Source organism: Mustela nivalis (assembly GCF_964662115.1).
Source record: "Mustela nivalis genome assembly, chromosome: 7".
Lineage (NCBI taxonomy): Eukaryota > Metazoa > Chordata > Mammalia > Carnivora > Mustelidae > Mustela > Mustela nivalis.
The window spans coordinates 46,146,245-46,166,136 of NC_139026.1; the positions used below are offsets into that span (position 1 = coordinate 46,146,245).

General features: G+C 33.8%; 1 protein-coding gene across 12 annotated transcripts in view; it reads right to left on the bottom strand.

Annotated features, from left to right (window-relative positions):
- Positions 1 to 19,892, bottom strand: part of CNOT2 (CCR4-NOT transcription complex subunit 2) — a 123,411-nt gene that overhangs the window by 30,141 nt on the left and 73,378 nt on the right. For 9 of the 12 annotated variants that reach the window (XM_082742889.1, XM_082742888.1, XM_082742894.1 and 6 more), the window contains 2 exons: positions 16,240 to 16,362; positions 4,616 to 4,682 (listed from right to left, as the gene is read on the bottom strand). In XM_082742889.1, coding sequence (XP_082599015.1) covers positions 4,616 to 4,682; positions 16,240 to 16,362 — 190 coding nt within the window. The remainder of the gene's footprint in view (positions 1 to 4,615; positions 4,683 to 16,239; positions 16,363 to 19,892) is intronic. The other 3 variants (XM_082742897.1, XM_082742899.1, XM_082742898.1) reach the window with 1 other exon arrangement.

The window sequence follows — 19,892 nt, forward strand, 5'->3', positions numbered from 1 at the left end:
ATATTTGCCATTCTCTTAGCTCTTGGAATAGTATTTCACTCATGGTAGAGGTAGCTAACTAAATACTACCCCAATGCTCTGGTCAGTAGACCCTTGAAATCTGTGGATTTAAACATTTGCTGTTTCTACTATGTGCTAATGGCGCTCTAGGGTCATTACATTCAGTAAGCAGTATGTAGGATCCAGGTTTCAAGAAACTTCTGTTCTCATGTTAACATAGTTACACTTACTAGGTAATGTAATCCTGGCTCTACTACTTATTGCCTGTAAAACCTTGTGCAAATTCCTTAACCTCTTTCGGGATAGATGTGAAGATTAAATGAACTGATTCACATAAAATATTTAAATTAGCACCTGACACGCAGTAAATACATAATAATTATTAGTTTTGGGGAAGTGGTTGGGGTGGAACGTGAAACATGCCTATGCAAAAAATAAATAAATAAATAAATAAAAGAGTGAGTGAGTCAACAGGTGGTCCTAAAGGTGAAGGTGAAGATTACAGTCTAATGAACTAATGGTTTTCACCAGAAAATCACTGTTTTCTGATGGAAAACTGTATGCTATAGTTCTGTTCTTGACCTTGGAAAGTGGTAAAGATCTTGAGAAATGTCCCACAGTATTGTAAAGACTGTACTTCTTGAATGAAATCAATCAACAGCCTAGTAAGTTTCCCTTGCCTTGATAAACCAGACCACTCCCAAATCTACCCCATTCTGTGGGTGTTGTTCCCACCACTAGAACAACCTTATCCAGTCTCTTCAAGGCCAATGACAAACATGACTTCATCTGTAAATCCTTTCCTGATTATTCTCCAAGATACGTGATTACTCCCACCTCTGAAATGTCTAGAAAACTCTACTACTTCCTTTGCTCTGTAGGAAAATAACTTGTGTACTTATCTACATTACATGTAGGAACCATATCTTGCTCATCATGCATTCAAAAAACATTTCTGAGTGCCTGTCATGTACAGAATACTAAGGATACAAAAGCAAAGGAAGACATGCAATAAACAAATGCGGCAACATAATAGCAGTATGTATTCTGTACAGGGATGGCAGAAAAGAGCCTCTACCACTATGCAGCATAATGCCACTATACGGCAGGCATTCAGTAAGTATCTATTAAACTCCTTTTTAAAGCTTTTCCTTACCACTTAGCTCACTGTGCTCTTCTCTCCAAACCCTAAGTCTGTCCAACCAATTCAGTATGATACCTTTCAACCTATGTATCAACACTGTAGACTGTTATTTAACATTTTATATATAAATGTCTTGACCTCCCAAACTAATACCATGTGCTTCTTGAGAGCAAGAACTCCCAGAATATTAATTCAAGTATCTGTTAAATGTTCCTATAATTTCTTGAAGCTACTAAAATCTGTCAATGGACTAACCACACTATCAGTAGCATCACTTCTGAATCACCCCACCTGTGCTCTGGTTCTCCACAAAACTCATTTCAGTGTTGTTAAAACAGGAGGCCAAATAAATGTTGCTAAGCATGAGAATATGCCACTGCTCTCAAGCTGGGAGTCCAGATCCCAGAAAGACAAGTTTCTTTCTTTCCCCAGCTAGATGACTGGGTCCTCTGAGAATTCAGGTACAAGTGCGTTATCATGGACTCATCGTTGACAGCTAGTTAACCTATGTGCCTATAAGACAGTAGGCACAGAGGAAGCACTCAGTAAATAGTAGTTGCCCTTTTCTCCAAAACTCTAACGCTCTAAATCCTGTTGGTAAGAAAGTAAAAGTGATCCCAACTTTATTACCACTTAATTTTAATGCACTGAATATCAAAGAGAGATTAAATTCCTGGTTCCTAATTAATTCCAATCTAGTACAAGCTTTGGGGAGCCAAGGGGGTCTTTAAACTTATAAGGTACATCTAAAATTTTATGCACACTTGCAAAGAAAACAAGTAGAAAACATCATGTAACTTGAATATAAGATTTTGTTCAATGGCTTCTATAGCTATCATTTGGTGCACTGTATTCACATGAATGTCTAGATGAGAAATCAGTTACATACTAGGATACAATCAGACTATAAGGGGATCTGTAATCATACAAGCCCCTAGTGCAGCACTTTCTAGGCACCCTTATATATCACACAATTACTTCCACCCAAATCTGGCAAAATGTAGGTTTCAGCAGCTCTGTATCCATTCCAAGAGGAATGTCCTCCCTTGTTTAATCTCAGTGAGACTGTTCTGGAGGATACTTTTCCTTCCACCTCTAAACTCTGTAATTATCAGGAACACAAAACAGATAGTAGACCCCTATTTTAATGGTAAAAATTCCTACTGAACTTTGCCAATCTGAATACAGAGTTAATGGTAGTATTCAATACACTCGTGAAGCAAAAGAACATTCAGTTGTATCAAACCTAATGTACAATTACAATTTGTTGCCATAAGAATAGTATCACTAACCTCTCCCACCTACTATTCCTTCAACCTCTCCATCCTTTATGACAGTTAGCTCCTCAAGTTTTATCATTCTGACTAATTTATACTACTGAAACCCGGACCCTCAAGTCCCACAGGGTAGCTGGTGTTCTCTCTGACAAGGTGTATGTTCAGAGTACTCATCAGCTAACTGAGCTATTTGGCCCTAGGGTGTATCCTAACAGATAGGAGAGACTGGGAATCCAGCCTCTGTCTTTTTTCATTAGTTGCAGTTTTCTACATCTGTACCCTGGAAAGGAGTAACTGTACCCTGACTTGACACATTTCAGTTCCAACTGACCTAAGGTTCAATTTTTCTGTAGACTAATACCTTCACTGTCGGTTAAAAGACTAAACTGCACATTGAAAATGCTGATTACAACTGCTGCAGGAATACAGTCATTTAATATACTAAATTCCAAAAGGAAATATCTGTCATATGTGATTTCTTTTTAAACTGAATACCTTAAAATACTTTTTCTGATGAAAATAACTTTGTTCATTTACTAAGCTTTGATATCCCTAATAACCAGCACAATCATTTTACACAAATTAAGAAGCTAATATCTAATGCCAATAAAATAACTATATTTCAAACTTAACCCATTCTGTATCTTAGCCCAATTACAATTTCACATTTGCAGGTTAAAAAATGACATCAGATTCTAGAAGTCTATACAGCTGACTATATTGTAAAATAATTGCCATCCTCCTTCACAAAATAACCTTAGCTTCTCAAATATAATTTTTCTCCATTCCATATCTATTTTTGGTTGCGATAAATTGTGGGCTTTAAAAAGAAAACAAGGGAGGTTCTTTGCAGTTACTCTATAGAAATAAAGGGTAGCTTCAAAATAACTAGGTATTTTCATAATAAGGGTTGCCAGGAAGGTGAAAGTAGTAGGTTTCATACTAAAACACAGGCTAAATGAAGCAAATAACTAGCTAATAATATCCCCTCAACAATTAGGATAAACATTTGTGAATAAATGAAGCAACACCTCTTTAACACAATATAAAGCTTTTAAAAAATGTTTTCCACTTAATTAGAGGAAAACTGCTAATATTTGTAACCAATTAATGAATTTTATTTACTAATTCTATGTTAACAAAATTGCACACCACAGCAAAAGGAGGAGGAAGAAAAAAGTAGACGAAATCTATATTTGTCTAACAAAGTAAGTTTCTTCCCCCTATTAAACTTCAAAATAAATCTAAAGAATGAAGTGGTCTGACAAACTATTCTGATACCTATCAAAACTTTATTTTATTATTCTAGAAAAGGGTTCCAAATCAAATAACTGATTTTTATTTGAAGCTGGTTAAGATACTCAGTCATCAGATAGTTTTTTCCAGTTACTCTATGTCCTATAATCTTGGATGGGAATTTATATCCCTTTTAATACTCCCCTTCTGTTAACAGATGAGAGATCAGCAGTCTCTGACATTAACAGAGATAATAAAATCTTATTAATATTTAACAGTTTGGAAAATTAATGGAAAAAACAGGAAGATTTTATAACTTAGTTTTATAAAAATTTTATGTGATAATAATAGCAAACATTTATTGAGCGCTTACTATGCGCCAGGCACTGTGCTAAGCGCTATAAAAGCATTACAGTACTTAAAAAGAAATAAAATCTTAAATGTAGAAAAAGCATTGAACTGTGAGTCAAAAACAAATATTCTATATCCAGATGAGCAAAACTAAAAGAAGAAATATTTGCTAAACAAAGAGCATTTTGCAGACTAAGTAATGGTCCTTCATTAATAAAAAGGCCAAAACCCACAAATAAAACCACCCATTTAACTGACCAAACAAAAAAGTTTAAGTTCCTCTAACTGAAAACATAGAGGAGGTCTATTTTTTTATTTGTTTAGCAAATTCTTCAAAAACATTGTACTGCAAAAGAACATACAGAAACAAACGATGTAAAAGTAACTTCCAGTCTTTCCTATACCCAAATAATAACAAATTTTGAATTAGAAAAGATCTGAAATAATGAGGTTTTCCTATGTTAAGTGAAATAAGAAAAACTGAAAATTAAAAATCTTTCCTTTTAAATCTTAGAACTGACCCAGAAGGGCAGCACTGGTTGTTCTTTATTTTGTAGCTATTTTTTTCCTTAAATAAAGCATCCCAGAATAAATACAAAATTCTTACTTTGTTGCCCGTATAAACTTGCCCCAAACTGAGACAGCTGACCTGATGTAGATGGTGATGCCAGCATCTAGAAACAAATTAATTATATTAGAGCATAAAGAAAGTACACAAAGCAATGCGTTTACATGTTATGAATCTGTACAACACATAGTATGTGAGAGCCAAACCACATTTCCTATTCTTCAAAAAAGATAAACATTACATAATAAATTCTGTGTTTCTTAAGAAAATATTACAATTGGATAAAATAAAAATGTACAAACAAAACTAATTTCTGATTACAAGGTTTCTTCTTTCAAGTTACTCTAAAGAAAACTATAGCAGCATCATTACTTCACTTAAAAAAAATACAAAAAAAATAGGCTAACAAAAACATGAAGACAGTATCTCAGAAAGTTAGCCTCTATAAATTTAAATAAGTCTAATTATTGATCTTTAGATAATATATTAAGCTAAATTCTAAATTCAGTTTATAAAAAGTTGAAAATAAAATTACCTGAATAGACGAGTTTTGATTTGTAAAAATATTACCCAACATTTATATATACAAATAGTTTATGTATAAAATGGGTAGAAAAATCTAACAAAACATACAATCATATAATAAATGGAGAGATGACAAAATACCAAAGGACAAGTCAAAATTACTTACAAAAATATACAGACTTGGTATATAATGTATACCGTTAGTGTGACTTTCATGGACTTTTTTAAAAAATGTTTTATTTTATTTTTTATTTTTAAATATTTTATTTATTTATTTGACAGACAGAGATCCAAGTAGGCAGAGAGGCAGAGAGACAGGCAGGGGGTGGGAGGGAGCGGCCAGGTTCCCTGCTAAGCAGAGCACCCAATGCGGAGCTTGACCCAAGGACCCTAAAATCATGACCTGATCTTAGGCAGGGGCAGGGGCTTAACCCACTGAGCCACCCAGGTGCCCCTTTCATGGACTTTTTTTTTTTTTTTTAAAGAACAAAAGGAGAGAGCACGAGAGGGAAGAGGTCAGAGGGAGGAGAAGCAGACCCCCTGCCGAGCAGGGAGCCGGATGCGGGACTAGATCCTGACCTCTAGATCATGACTCTAGATCATGACCAAGGCAGTTGCTTAACCAACTGAGCCACCCAAGTGCCCTTTCATGGACTTCTTAACAGTGCCTTTCAATTTATTGCATCAGTACCTTTTTTCCTAATATAATACACATTTTTTTTTGACGACATGTTATATTCATGGAACACGTTACCTATATTTTTTATTTCCTCAAAGACACTGGCACTGCAAGTGCAGTGCTACAAAGTAGATACTTAAATTGAGTTAAACTAAAGCACATACATGCAAATACATGTTTAAGTACTCTCTTATATTAAGTAACCACCTAGACAATTTAACTAAAGACTTAGGCCATGTCATCAAAATTTTCATACCCTGTAGATGAAAAGAAAGAATTATGTACCTAATTATACTCTAAGGCACAATGAGGTAAATCATCTGAAGTATCACAATAATCTAAGTATCAAAATAATTCTAAACAAGGGTGAGGTAACTGAAATATTTTACAGAGCAGTAACATCTGATAAGGAATCTTCCAGGCTGAGAACATGCGGTGAATGTAGTATGATAAAAGTTAGTGACATGATTAGAATACAAACAAAATAAGAAAAATTAGTGATTTCATAACAGGTAATTAGTGAGAGGAGATGAGGCATACACCGCTATGCACATGTGGACATACACAGAAGAATGAGAGAGAAAAAAAGAGTATGCTGGGGCCAGATGTAAAGGGCAGATGACTACGAACTATGGCAATAAAAAGAAAAAAGCAGTATTAAGGAAAGAAGTGACCTGATCTGGCTGTGCTTTAGAGAGTTAATTCCAAAGCAAAACTGGATGGAAACAGGAAGATACTAAACCAGAACAGCAGAGGTGGAACTACAAAAGAGGGGCCTTCTGGGGGTAGAAGCAACAGTATTTCAAGACCTGCTGAAATGGCTGACGTATAGGGAAAAAGAGGAGGGTAACAATCACCCGACAGGGAACTCTCAGGGGCCACTTTGGTTTCCAGTGAAGAATTGTGCTGACATTGACCATCGAAAAAACAGAAGGAGAAATATTCAAACGAGAGGTTTTCATGTCAAAATTCTAAGTTGTTGTTTTAAAAAACAGTGGTTTTAACAAATGATAGAAATCACTCTTCTGAGGTAGGGCCAAGTAACACTACTTTAAAACTAGCAGTATTTAAATAAAGTAACAAACTTTCTAAAGAAGCATCAAACCTTGTAAATATTCCTTTTCAAATACAGAGGGTACACAATCTAAACAATTAAACTGAAAGAATACACATTTAATGCCTGATCAAGTTCTTTTGTTAGGTACAATCATCATTACTGTTAACCACATAACTGGAAATATCTCAAGCACCTTAAGACTCATTTCCAAATTGCAAAAACAAGATCAAAGAAAATGTATAATATACAGTAAAGCTTTAGTTAGTGACAGAAGGCAAAAGGTTTATATAAAACACTTAAAATCATGATATTATTATTATTGTTAAATTACAAAGAAAGTAAAACAGCAGTTTCCAAAAGAGACTGGCAAATGACTGTATGTTTTAGAATGATCCACAATGTGCAGATTTTAGAATGGACCACTTAAAATTTTAATTTTCTCAGAAATTTATGTTTACTGAATATGTAAGTCCAAAGAACAGATATTTTAGTCTACTTTCTCACAAAGGTTATATATCTACAAGGAGTTATGAGTGTGCCAAGATAACAACCCTCTCAGCGCTAGGAAGCTAAGAGAGGGGGGCACAACACGAAGGTAGAGAGGGAGGGCATGGCTCCCTGGGCCAAGTACTGCTGATCAAGAGCAGCAGAGTGACCCATTTACCAGTGTGACATAATAACTACTATCATTTTCTCTATGTGTGAGAGTACATGAGAAGGTTAGTGAACAATACTTTAAAGGAATATGAAAGTAGTTTGTTAAACTTCAGAGTTTATAGCCTTCAAAGCATCCATGTAAAATAAGCATTAATCAGTTCTGCAAACGGATGTTAAAATGACTGCCTCAAAACATGTAAAAAATGCAAAATATATAATTTCCTATTAAACCAGTTCCTAATGGTATATAATTTTGAAACACTGAAAGCATGCTTCATGAAATATGTCAGTGCTAAAAATATATTTAACGCACAATGAAGGAATGTGAATGGGATATAAATGCTATTTCAGAGGGCAAAGAAAATGCACAAGAAATGTACCATGGCACAGCAATAACTACAGTGAACAGACAACAGAAAACTTACATATTTACATACTAAAAGTTAATATAAAGATTAATTTCTTAGAAAAATATCAAAGTCTTAGATCAAGAGACACATTACAGTAGGAATGCAATATAAGCTCAGTTTTGGTGTTAAAAAAAAAATCTAGGTTTGAATCCTGGTTCTGACACTTACCTATGGGAGAGCCAGGCCTCTGTTTCTTTCCTGTTACGATGGAAAAAATACTACCTACCAAATAGAGCTGAAGTGAAGATTAGATGAAATAAGCTATAGCACATAGTATGTGCTCACTATATGGTAGCAGCCTCACTAATAACCTAATTTTCCTCCCAAAGGAGGACTTCTTTTAACAGCAGTCAAAGGGTCATTCAACCTCTGGGGAATTTACCGCATAGTATCCTACATTTATACTAATTTTTGTCTAAGAAACTAAAGAAAGAAATTCATCATCACAAATTTCAGGTAAAATAAGCAGAGCTTGTGATCGTAGATGGGGGAAATGGCAGAAAAGAATTAAATGTTACATAATTAGTAGAACGCTGAAGCCACCAAGGATACTATGTTCCCAGTCCAAAACCATCATTTCAATTACACTCTTCCTCAGTTCTCAAACAGTCTATAAAATAAAGTGTAGTCAGACAACAACAAAAACCAAGAAGCAACTAGAAGAAACAGTAATGTGATTCATGATTCATGATGATTCCATGATGACCCAACAAAAAGCCCACTTACCCTTGGTTTACTACATAGAATGTTAAGAAAAGTTAGTAAGTTAGAAACTATTTAAAAAATTATTTCCACTGTTACTAGATACAACTCTGAAATCCATGACCAAAAAAAGTTTAAAATGTTTTTGTTTTACAATATATATATATATATATATATATATATATATATATATATTTGAAAACTTAATAAGCAAATATGGGTCCTGCCCTCAAACCATTAACACCACAAAGGTATCAATTATTCTCTGCTTTCTAATAGAGACCACTTCTCAATCATTCCCTCCAATAAATGTACCTTCAATCCTAAAACAGATTTTGGAAACATTAAAATCAGTCTAGTCAAGAAAGTATTTTCTCAATAACAAATTACTTCAAAATACAAGAAAGTTTGGTTAAATAAAAGTTCCCTGACCACAAAAGCAATTAAAAAATGAAGTTTTTAAATAACCTTTAAACAATTCATTGATCATATTACTTAAAGGTGTGGTAATAACATAATTCTAAATTCTGTTGTTAATCCAGAACAAAAATAACAAAGTAGAACTTCAACTATAACATATATACAAACAGGGAGGGGGGAAAAAAACCCCACAAAGGAAAAGAAGTTCTAAACCTAGGACAGAATCTGAAGAACATTTTAAAATTAAAAACAGTATGGTTTAAAAAATAAAACCACTCATCACAATGACATCTAACTGACACACAAAGAAAGACTATAAGAAGACAATACATTAAAAAGAACAAAAGAAAGGAGAAAAGAAGGCAGGAACAGTCAGATAAACAGCAAGTCATAGGACCTTGTACCTTATGAATCAGATAAAAATAAATTATGGGTTTAACTCAGTATTTCAAATAATTCTGATTAAAACATTAAGTTTTAAAAAGAGCATTTTAAAAAAGTGTACTACAAGCTGAAATAGTCAATGTAATTAATTCCTATTGAGCATTTAACATTCAAATTCAAAGTATGACCATGAACATTTTTATATTATATTGTCTAAGTTTTAGGTTAGAGCTCAATATATAGCAAGGCATATGAATGAAGAAATGTTCACATTTTTAAAAGGCTTTCAGTACTCATTTCTAAACTGTTTTAGAAAGTCTGCATTAATTATAGTTCCCCAGCAATTGCTTCAATGACCCCTCAGAGAGCGGCTATTCTTCCATGAAAAAAGCACCTCCTGGGGCGCCTGGGTGGCTCAGAGTGTTAAAGCCTCTGCCTTAGGCTCAGGTCATGATCCCAGTATCCTGGGATCAAGTCTCGCATTGGGCTCTCTGCTCAGTGAAGAGTCTGCTTCCCTTCCTCTCTCTCTGCCTGCCTCTCTGCCTACTTGTGATCTCTGTCCGTCAAATAAATAAATAAAATCTTTAAAAAAAATAGGAAAAAAAAGGCGCCTTTCTAGTATAACAGAAAGTATCATTTTCTAACTATGAATTTTTAGTTATTATTGAGATGAAACATTTTATGATTCTTTTTGTACATATATCACAATCTGATAGATCTTTTAAGTATATCGTTTTTTATAAAAAGGCTTTTGTCTTTAAATACGGAGCTTGAAGATTTTGTGAATGTCAATGAATTTCAAAGGTTTTTAGAAGATTCCCTTCAAACGATTTGACATTTAATTCCAGTTTCTTTAGAGTATAGTCTGATTTACTTACATTGAACTCTATTAGGTTATCACGGTCATAAAAATCTCCACATTTGGGGCGCCTGGGTGGCTCAGTGGATTAAAGCCTCTACCTTCGGCTCAGGTCATGATCCCAGGGTCCTGGGATCGAGTCCCGCATCTGGCTCTCTGCTCAGCAGGGGAGCCTGCTTCCTCCTCTCTCTCTCTCTGCCTGCCTCTCTGCCTACTTGTGATCTCTGTCTGTCAGATAAATAAATAAAATCTTTAAAAAAAAAAAATCTCCACATTTATATACATTCATTTTTTAAAGATTTATTTATCTGACACAGAGAGAGAGCACAGCAGGTAGAGTGGCAGGCAGAGAGGGAGGAGGAGAAAGAAGCAGGATCCCTGTTAAGCAGAGAGCCTAATGCAGGAACCCTGAGCCAAAGGCAGACACTTAACTGAGCTACCCAAGTGCCCCCATATTTTCTAATTTTAAAGGTGATTTTTTAGTTTTTTAGGTAAATAATATCATCTACAAATAATCTTAACTGTTATATTTCAATATCAACTCCCTTCCCTCCCTTTAACAGATTCCCTATTTCCTGCACATTATGATATATAAGTTCTAAGAACATATCAGTAAACCAGACAGGCAAAGACCTTGCCCTTGTTAAACTTAAATCCTAGTGGAGTAGAGAGGATAATAAACAACTGATGAACACATACTTTTAGGTGAAGAGGTGTGATGACTGTAAAAATGCAAGAAAGAATTTAGAAGGATACAGTGGATGTAATATTCATAGAATATATGAGGCTACTTAGGAAAAGAAAGAAGGTTTCTTAGAGAAGGTATTTTAGCAGGTACATGGATATAATGAGAGAGAACCATGTGAAGATCTGAAAAACAAAGAGGAAAACTGTGCCAAGGTCTTCATGCAGAAAGGAATGTGAATGCAATGAACTGGAGCGTCAGCCAAGCCTGGACTCCAAAATGCAGTTAAATACTAATCATGCCAAGGACAATAATGGTGAAAAAAAGTATCCTTATTTTATAACAGATCTGCATTATAAAATATTGGTTATTAATTGGCCTGAAAGAAATCCTAGCAGCCATAACTGTTATAGGCTAACAAGTAAGAAAGCTAGGTATGTGGGGCGCCTCAGTGGCTCAGCGGGTTAAACCTCTGCCTCAGGCATAGGTCATGATCTCAGGGTCCTGGGATCAAGCCCCGCATAGGGCTCTCTGCTCAGTGGGGAGCCTGCTCCCTCCCCCCTCCTTTCCTGCCTCTCTGCCTTAAAAAAAAAAAAAAAAAGCTAGGTATGCATTCAGAATGTTGCTATTTGTCAAAACAAGGAAGTGGTCTACTCTTACCAGTTTAATGAGTTTTTTTGAATGTAAGGAAAAGGTGTCACATTTTATGCCTTTACAGCATATATAAAAACAAGGAAAAAGTTTGTGCCTTTAAAATGATTATGCCTAAGAATCAAGTGAGTGCACAGACTCACAGGACTTTAAAATGTTAGCAATTAAAATACAAATATACTTAAATAACTCTTAAGATGCTTAAATTATATAATCCCCCCAGAGTTGTCTATTAACATCTTATATGAATGCTTTTAATTTTCTATAATGTCCCCCAAAAGAAAGTAATTATGATAAAAAGGAAATCAAGTCTGTATCTGCCTATGATTTATTTAATCTTGAAAAACATTTAAATAACATATTTGTAGTATTTATAAAACTAACTGTACATTTCAAATAGTAAATTCAGCATTCTATAGAAAGATACAAATATATACAGGTATCTCTTGATATAAAAGGCCTTGGAAAGGGAAGTAGTCCTGAAAAATTATTTCATAATTTAATTAATAGAGTCACATAAAAAACAGCTTCCCAAACACTTTTACAACCATGCATATGACAGAATTATATTTTATACTTTATGGATAAGGTAAATCAGGATTTTGTTTGTAAGTGGCTTAAAGACCGAATCACTGGCCAGTTTTTCTTTAACATAAATTAGAATTTGAAAATTATTTTCTCACTGTTCCCAGAGAAAAAAAAATTTCAAAATTATCCCAGTCATTTATGTTTAAAAACTTTCTCTTCAATTGTTTTTATCATAAAATAATTGCTATCTGCAGATGATATATATAACTATGTTAAAAAAACACAAAAGAATCAAATGGAGTAATATTATTATTACTACTTATTTTCTACATATTAATAGCAAAATTTATTACTATTATTTCCTACATATTAGTAGCAAAATTTACTTAATATTTACTATCTGGTCTTCTAAAAATTTTGCATACAGTTATAACCAGCCATGAGTCATATACTATTATTCCTATTTTACAGATGAAAAAACTGAAACATAGAGACTGAGTAACTTCCCCAAGGACAGCTAGCTAGTACATCATGTGAATGAGATATAAAATCAAACAGCAGGACCTATAGAGCCCATGTTCCTGTTCCCATTCAACAAAAACTAGTTAAGAGTTTTGTTAGGTAGTTGGTTATAAACTAAACACACACACAAGGTATTCTCTATATCAATAAAAAACAAATCAGAAAAAAATAACAAAAATAAAATCCTACTTATTAAAAAAGCATAAGGAACAGAAATAGGAGACCTAGACTTCTGAAAAAAAGGAAATCAGCAATATAAATGTTTATAAAGGACGTGAAAGACCTTACCTAAGATGTGAACAGTCTATAAAGCAACAGCAATTCAACTATGTTGTAGTTCTGCCATAGAATCAGTATGAGAAACAGAACAAAAGAGTTGGGAAACAGGCCCAAGAATACATCAGACATTAAGATATATTAAGGGAGGATTTCAATTAGCCTTAAATGAATGCTCTAACTCAAGGGTGAGCAAATTACTTCCTATAGGCCAAACCTAGCACACTGCTTGTATTTGTAGGTACATGTAGGTCTTTTTGTTACTTTTTAAATGGTTATATAAATACCCACATAATATACTATTATCTGGTCCCTTATGGAAAAGTTTTCTAACCTGTGATCTAAATTGTAACTGATGTTGGACAATTAGATATTGGACATGCTCACTGAGAAAGTGGGGAAAGAATACAGGGAAGAGAACTGGGCACCACTATATTCACACCTTAAACCAAAATACCCCCCCCCTTTTTTTTTGAGAGAAGAGAGAGACAGAGAGAGATTGTTGGTGGGGGAGGGGCAGAGGGAGAGAGAGAATCTTAAGCAGGCTCCACACCCAAAACATCGTCCCACACAGGGCTCAATTTCACAACCCTGAGATCATGACCTAAGCCAAAATCAAGAGTCAAATGCTTAATCAACCAAATGAGCCACCCAGGCACCCCAACCAAGATACATTTCTAAGGCAGAAATTTTACTACTAAGTTATATCTGAAGAATGAGGCACAAAAACGCTAGAAGAAAATAGATGGAAAAAGTCTAAGTATGATCTCAAAAACAGAAACCACAAATATAAAAAGACTGATGAGTCAAATTTAGTAAGAATGATAAATATTTTTATATTAAAGAACCACTCACTAAACTATAGGCAGAAAAACCTGGGAAAATATTTGTAACAAAGTACAAGAGACCATTAATTTATAGAAAACACTAACAAATAAACAAGACTTACCCTATCAAGAGAAAACAAAATGGCACAAAAATAGGTAATCCACAAAGGAAGAAATACAACTGGCCAGTAACTACATGGAAAAGATACATTACTTAGTGTGCGTAAATTTAACAACATCTTTATGTACTTTTTAAGGTGGGGAGGGGCAGAGGGAAAGGGAGAGAGAGACTCTCTAAGCAGGTTCCATGCCTAGCATGGAACCCCATGCAGGGCTCCAACTCATGACCCCAAGATCATGACCTGAGCCAAAATCAAGGGTGGATGCTTAACCACTGACTATCCAGGAACCCATCTTAACGTATTTTAAAACAATAAGCCTTTTTTTGTATATTGCAAAGACTTAAAGGTAATAGCTGATGAAAGTAGAAACTGGTATAAACTTTTTTGTGGAAAATATGTGGACATGTTCCAGAGATTTACATAACATTTTTAAAATAAAAATATTTGAAGTATTAAGTTAAAATTTTAGTAGTAAACTATTTCTGATCAGCAAAATTAAGGGTAATTTTTCTTCTCTCTTCTCATGCATGTTTTCTAAAATTTGCAATACTGTTCCTATACTATTTTGTTACAAAAAAGGTATTAGCAGCAGCAGAAATTTTTAAGTAGCTATTTATTATTATTCCCAGCTTAAAGAAGAAAAGGCTGAGGCTTGGTGTTCTTGCCAACAGGCCCAGCGAAGGTCCATACACATAGGGGTAAGGCTTTAGACCCTAAATTCTTAATCTCTATGTCTTACTACCTTCTTAATTTAAAAAGTTTAGTAAAGAAAATCATCCTGTGTTATTTTCATGACAACTAAACAGAAATGATAACCAACATATATAAGTGTATTTAATCATTCTGACTAAAAACCTCTGATAAAGAGTATTTCTGCTCTCTAGAAGACAGACATCTCTGTCATTCTCTGTACATACTTTATTCCAGATTTCAGTTTGAAAGCTTTGTATCTTCCTAATCAGAATGAGTACTTTTCATCAATAAGTAATATTACACTACCATTTTTTCCATCAAACTTAACTATGTGTGTACTATACTATGTGTATACTTAACTATGTGTACTATACAATCACAGTAATACACGCATGGATTATTTTTATAGTTTTTACAAGCAACATGACATTCTTTAACTACAATATCAACATGGGAATAAACATAGAAACTTCAGTAAAAACAAATTCAATTATAATTTACATCCAAGAACAAAGAGCTATATGGTAAGTAAAGCAACAGAAAATTAATTAGATGACATTATTCAAGGAGCTATTAAACTGCACACTAATTATAAAGTCACCACATATTTTGAAAAGAGCCCTAATAACATAACTGATACATTATTGACAAAATGAAATAATTCAAATAAAAATAAAGGGGAGCAATAGCACAACAGAAGGAGAAAAAAATTCACCAAAATCCTAAATCTAAATTAAGCCAATCTGTGAATTCTAAAACAGAGGAAGTGATTTACTAATGATCAACTTTAATGAAAAATGAGAGCATTTGTTACATATTTTAGAATTTTATAAATGCTTTAAACATAAGTAAGAATCTCAATAGCCTAATAACTAGAATAGATTGTTACACAGGTAGGGAAATTAGGAATAGCAAGTTTATAAAAAGGGTTCAAAGGAGAAAAAAGGTGTGTAGATACAAAGTACAAAAATGTAACTGGTTTGACTACTACAGTATATTATGTATATATGTATACATATGTATATTTAAAAAGGCTTACAAGAATTTGAAAATAACAATTTATTTAAAAATATTTTATCAATTTGCTAATTATGACTTGGCTGTGTTAAATCCTCATTCCAAATGGGATTACAGCTACCAGCCTTCCAAAGGCATTTAATCCACACCTCTATAATATAACAGCTTCAATGTTCTGAATATAGTTCTTCAAAAATGTTTCTGTAGTAGCATTCCTACAGCTGAACAGGAGATGCTCTTACTAACTAAAGTTTATGCTTACAGCTTGAAGGTTCCATAGCAACTGTAAAGTTTCATTTAATTTTGCCATTATATCTTTAAATTTTGCAAATCTGCTTTCTACTCTATGTGCCTACTTAATATAAAAATAGCAAGTTAAGAAAAACAACTGATGACCTAGATGTAATACCATGTTTATCTCTTGTCTTTTAGGGCTTCCAGTTTTGCCATATCCCAACTTCAGAATCACAGGACATTTGATCTCCCATTAAAATGTAAGCTCATCATTTTTGTATCCCCAGGGCCTAGCACTGTGCCTATAACACAGTCACTCGACCAAACACGGTATTCTGCAATTCATATACTGCTTTTCCAGAACCACAAAGAAACATTTACTGCTGCGTAAACACAATATAACTGATTAACTTACATCTTTTTCTGACCGATGTGGAAACATAGAAGACTGGCTGTAGTACATGTTTTCGTCATGGTAGTCACTGTCGACCCCCTCTACAAACTTCTTTCTTGAAGCACCAAACATGCTGTTTGTCACCTAAACAAAAATATTGCTTTTATCAAGAGTAATATTTTGGAAAATGTCAAGCTTTACGAAATTCCTATGTGGAAAACAGAAAATGAAGGAAAACAATACTAAGATAAACAGATCAACTAAGGAAGGGCTAATAATGGGTCATGTGAAAAAGTCATAAATCTAACTAACTATAAGGATATAACATTAAATTTTTGCTTCCAGGCTCTAAAAGCAAGAGAAGAAACTTAATAAAGCCTATCATATGCAATAATTCCACTTACTTTAAAGAAATATATACCAGTTATTCTTGAGAATTTGCAACCTCAAATAAAATTTTCCCACAGAAAATTTTAAAAATTAACTTTGGGTTTAATTATTTAAAATCTTCACATGTATCTTTGATATCACTATGTCTTTTGTAAATGATCTGTTTTTCAGAGCGTATCATCTTCACTGACAATCTAAGTTTATTGAGATACAGCACTTTTTGAGTCAACATATAATGGCAGACTAAAAACTTTATCTCAAGCTACAAGCACCCACTCATAACAGTGATGTTTATCATCTTGGTATAAATTTATGATTTCTATTATGTAACCTGCTTATACCTCTTTTGCTTTTCAATCTTTCCCACATCTGACACTAATAATTTTGAGCCCACACCAATGCAAATAATTACTAAATCTATACTAATTTTTTTTAAGGCAATACTAGAAAATGGTCTTAATGCTTCTTTTATTTAGGCAATCTCTCCACCCAAGGTGAGGCTCAAACTCACGACCCTGTGATCAAAAATGCATGTTCTACTAATTCAGCCAGGGAGGCAGCCCATGCTAATTTTCTTCCTTAGGATGACCTCTTAATAAAGTTTCCAAAACTATCAACTGACTATGTTATTTATGGTCAATGTGTCTCCCAACAATGGCACTTTGTAGTGCAAAGTAAAGTGAAATGTCATGATGGAAGACATCTATAAAGACTTGAATACATGGTGACTACATCTTTTCACAAAAATTTGGGGGGAAAACTCACATCAAATTTGACATCTGTCTTATACACTCATTGTGAAAAAGGGTATTTTCTTCAATTATCACTAAGAAACAATTCCTTTTATTTCTCATTTCAAAATAAGACTGTCTAGTTACTCCTGTTTATCGGTAGACATGGTGAACTGATAAGCTACAGTCTTTAATGACCAAATATGACATGCAAGTTTGTTGAAAGCATCAGGCTATTTAATAACTGCTTTTATATCTTAAGGTCCCTGTTAAATTCTTAAGAACAAATATTTAACTATTCATCCTTTTGAGGTCTGAGAGAAAATTTTTAAGTTAAATATCAACAATGGTCTGATGACAGCTTAGACTTGCTGTACGTACTTGCTGTACGCTTTGGGGATATTAATCTCCTTAGGTCTGAAATACAGAAAGTTATTTTTAAAGTGTTTATTATTTTGCTAGAATATACTTAATCTTTTTTAGTAGTAGACTCCCTGGTAAATCCCATAAAAATTCTTCTGTAATTCTGAATGTAATTTCAGAGAGTAGAATCCTATATGCCTATCCACCAAACCCATAAGTATCCCTTAACAGGAAAAAGAAGTGTTTTTTTTTAGGGAGTTTTATTGCAGAAAAGTTAACAGTGAAAAAAAGCACTTTAGTCTACAAATTAAGACTCTTCACAGATGAGATTTTAAAAGTTTATTTTGAAAAAGTTAAGAATACATTTAATTCTCTTTAAAGGACCATTATTACTGAATTCTAAGAAAGGATAAACATGGGGAAATGGCATGTTACCTAGAATATTCATGGTTACCTCTCATCAAATCATACACACATAAATCAACTCAATGCATACAAAGCAAACTCCTCGTTTGACAATTCTGGTATAACATTTATCATCAAAACCAATTATAGACTCCTAGAATTCCAAAATTACAATTAAGTATATTGAATAGAAAATTTCGTACTAATATTGTATAAGAGGCTTCACTGTTTGCAAGTAAAACTAAACATAAGTAATGTCTCAAAGGAAGGCAGAAATGTTTGTTCATGAATACGAGATTTTCCTACACTCACTGCTCTGTGTATGTCTGTGAGAGAGTGAGAGAGAGAGAGAGAGGGAGAGAACGAGACGGAGAGAGGAAAGGAGGGAGGAGGGGAGAGAAGGAGAAAACACAAATATGCAGAATTTCATTTTTGTTTTGTGTGCTTCAACAAAGAAATTACATATCAGTGAAAATACTAATTATTCTTATGTGACTTCGGGAAAAAAAAAAGTGTTAATATTCTATGCTCCAAATGCAACACAAGTCCAGGAATGGGTTCTAAGACGAAACAAAGAATTATCTGATCCAGGGCAAAAAAGGAAGAAAAAGGAAAACAGGAAAAAAGAAAAGGAAAGGAAGGAAAGGACAGAACAACATAGTAAGTTTCTTACAAAAGCTAGTTTATTCCATTTTTAAGGGCCCGTGCTTTATTCCACACAGAATGATGCAATGGGGTAAGAAAAGCATTTTAGACTGGCCATGAAAGATGAAACTATGAAGATAATAATCAGGCAGAGAAGTAAGGGAACCAACTAGGCAAAGACCTGTGGGAAGAGCATTCAACAGACAGGCAACATCAAGATCCTTAGTGGTGTGACTCAAGCAGTAGGAACTTAAGAGAGAATGGGAGAAACTGAAGGTGGTCCCAAATCATGTTGTGCCTTGCAGGCCCTAGGGAACTTTTGGATTTTATTCTATGTGAGCTAGAAGTCAAAAGGGCTTGGGGATAGTTTCAGGAACATAATTTGGCAGGTATCTTATTTTTTAACCATTGCAGTTATTCTATAGCTAATGGACAAAAGAGGAAGCAAGAGTAAGGGAAAAGCAGGCAGTGAGAAAGGACAGTAGCTTAGACTACAAGACGTGGTGAGACATGGTTAGAAAAGGATCTATTTTGAGAGAGACCTCACACTAATGGATGGATGAATGGATGATACCAAAGGGTAAGGCCTTCACATTATCTCCTAGAAGAGAATAAGTAGGAATCAAAGGAATCTAGAAATCAATTTTTATCAATTTCTAAGAGGATATATCAACAGTATATTGAAATTACTAGTAATACCAAATATAGTGAGGTCAACTTGGTAAACGAAAATTTTTTTAAAATTTCAAATAAAATCATACTACATTTTACATTATATATACCATAGTATCTTTGGTATATGTAATTTGTCAGCTTTTTTCAAGCAAACATAGCAAGGGCTTACATCTATTTTGTTAACTGACACATCCTCTCTTGACTTTTATACCCGATGTTATAACAATGGAAGAGTAAAACGTGAGATTTTACCAAGAAAAAATATGATATGACATATGTATACACCAAAAGCAGTTTCTTAAGCTTTTTTTGAACACAGATCTAAAACATTTAATAAAGACATTTTATCTTTCCTTTGATTCTACAAACTCTAATCAGAAAGCATACACATAGGTTAGCTTACACTAATCCTTTCTATCAGTCTAAACCCCCCAAATGCCACCCCTCAACCCCGCAAAAGACTTG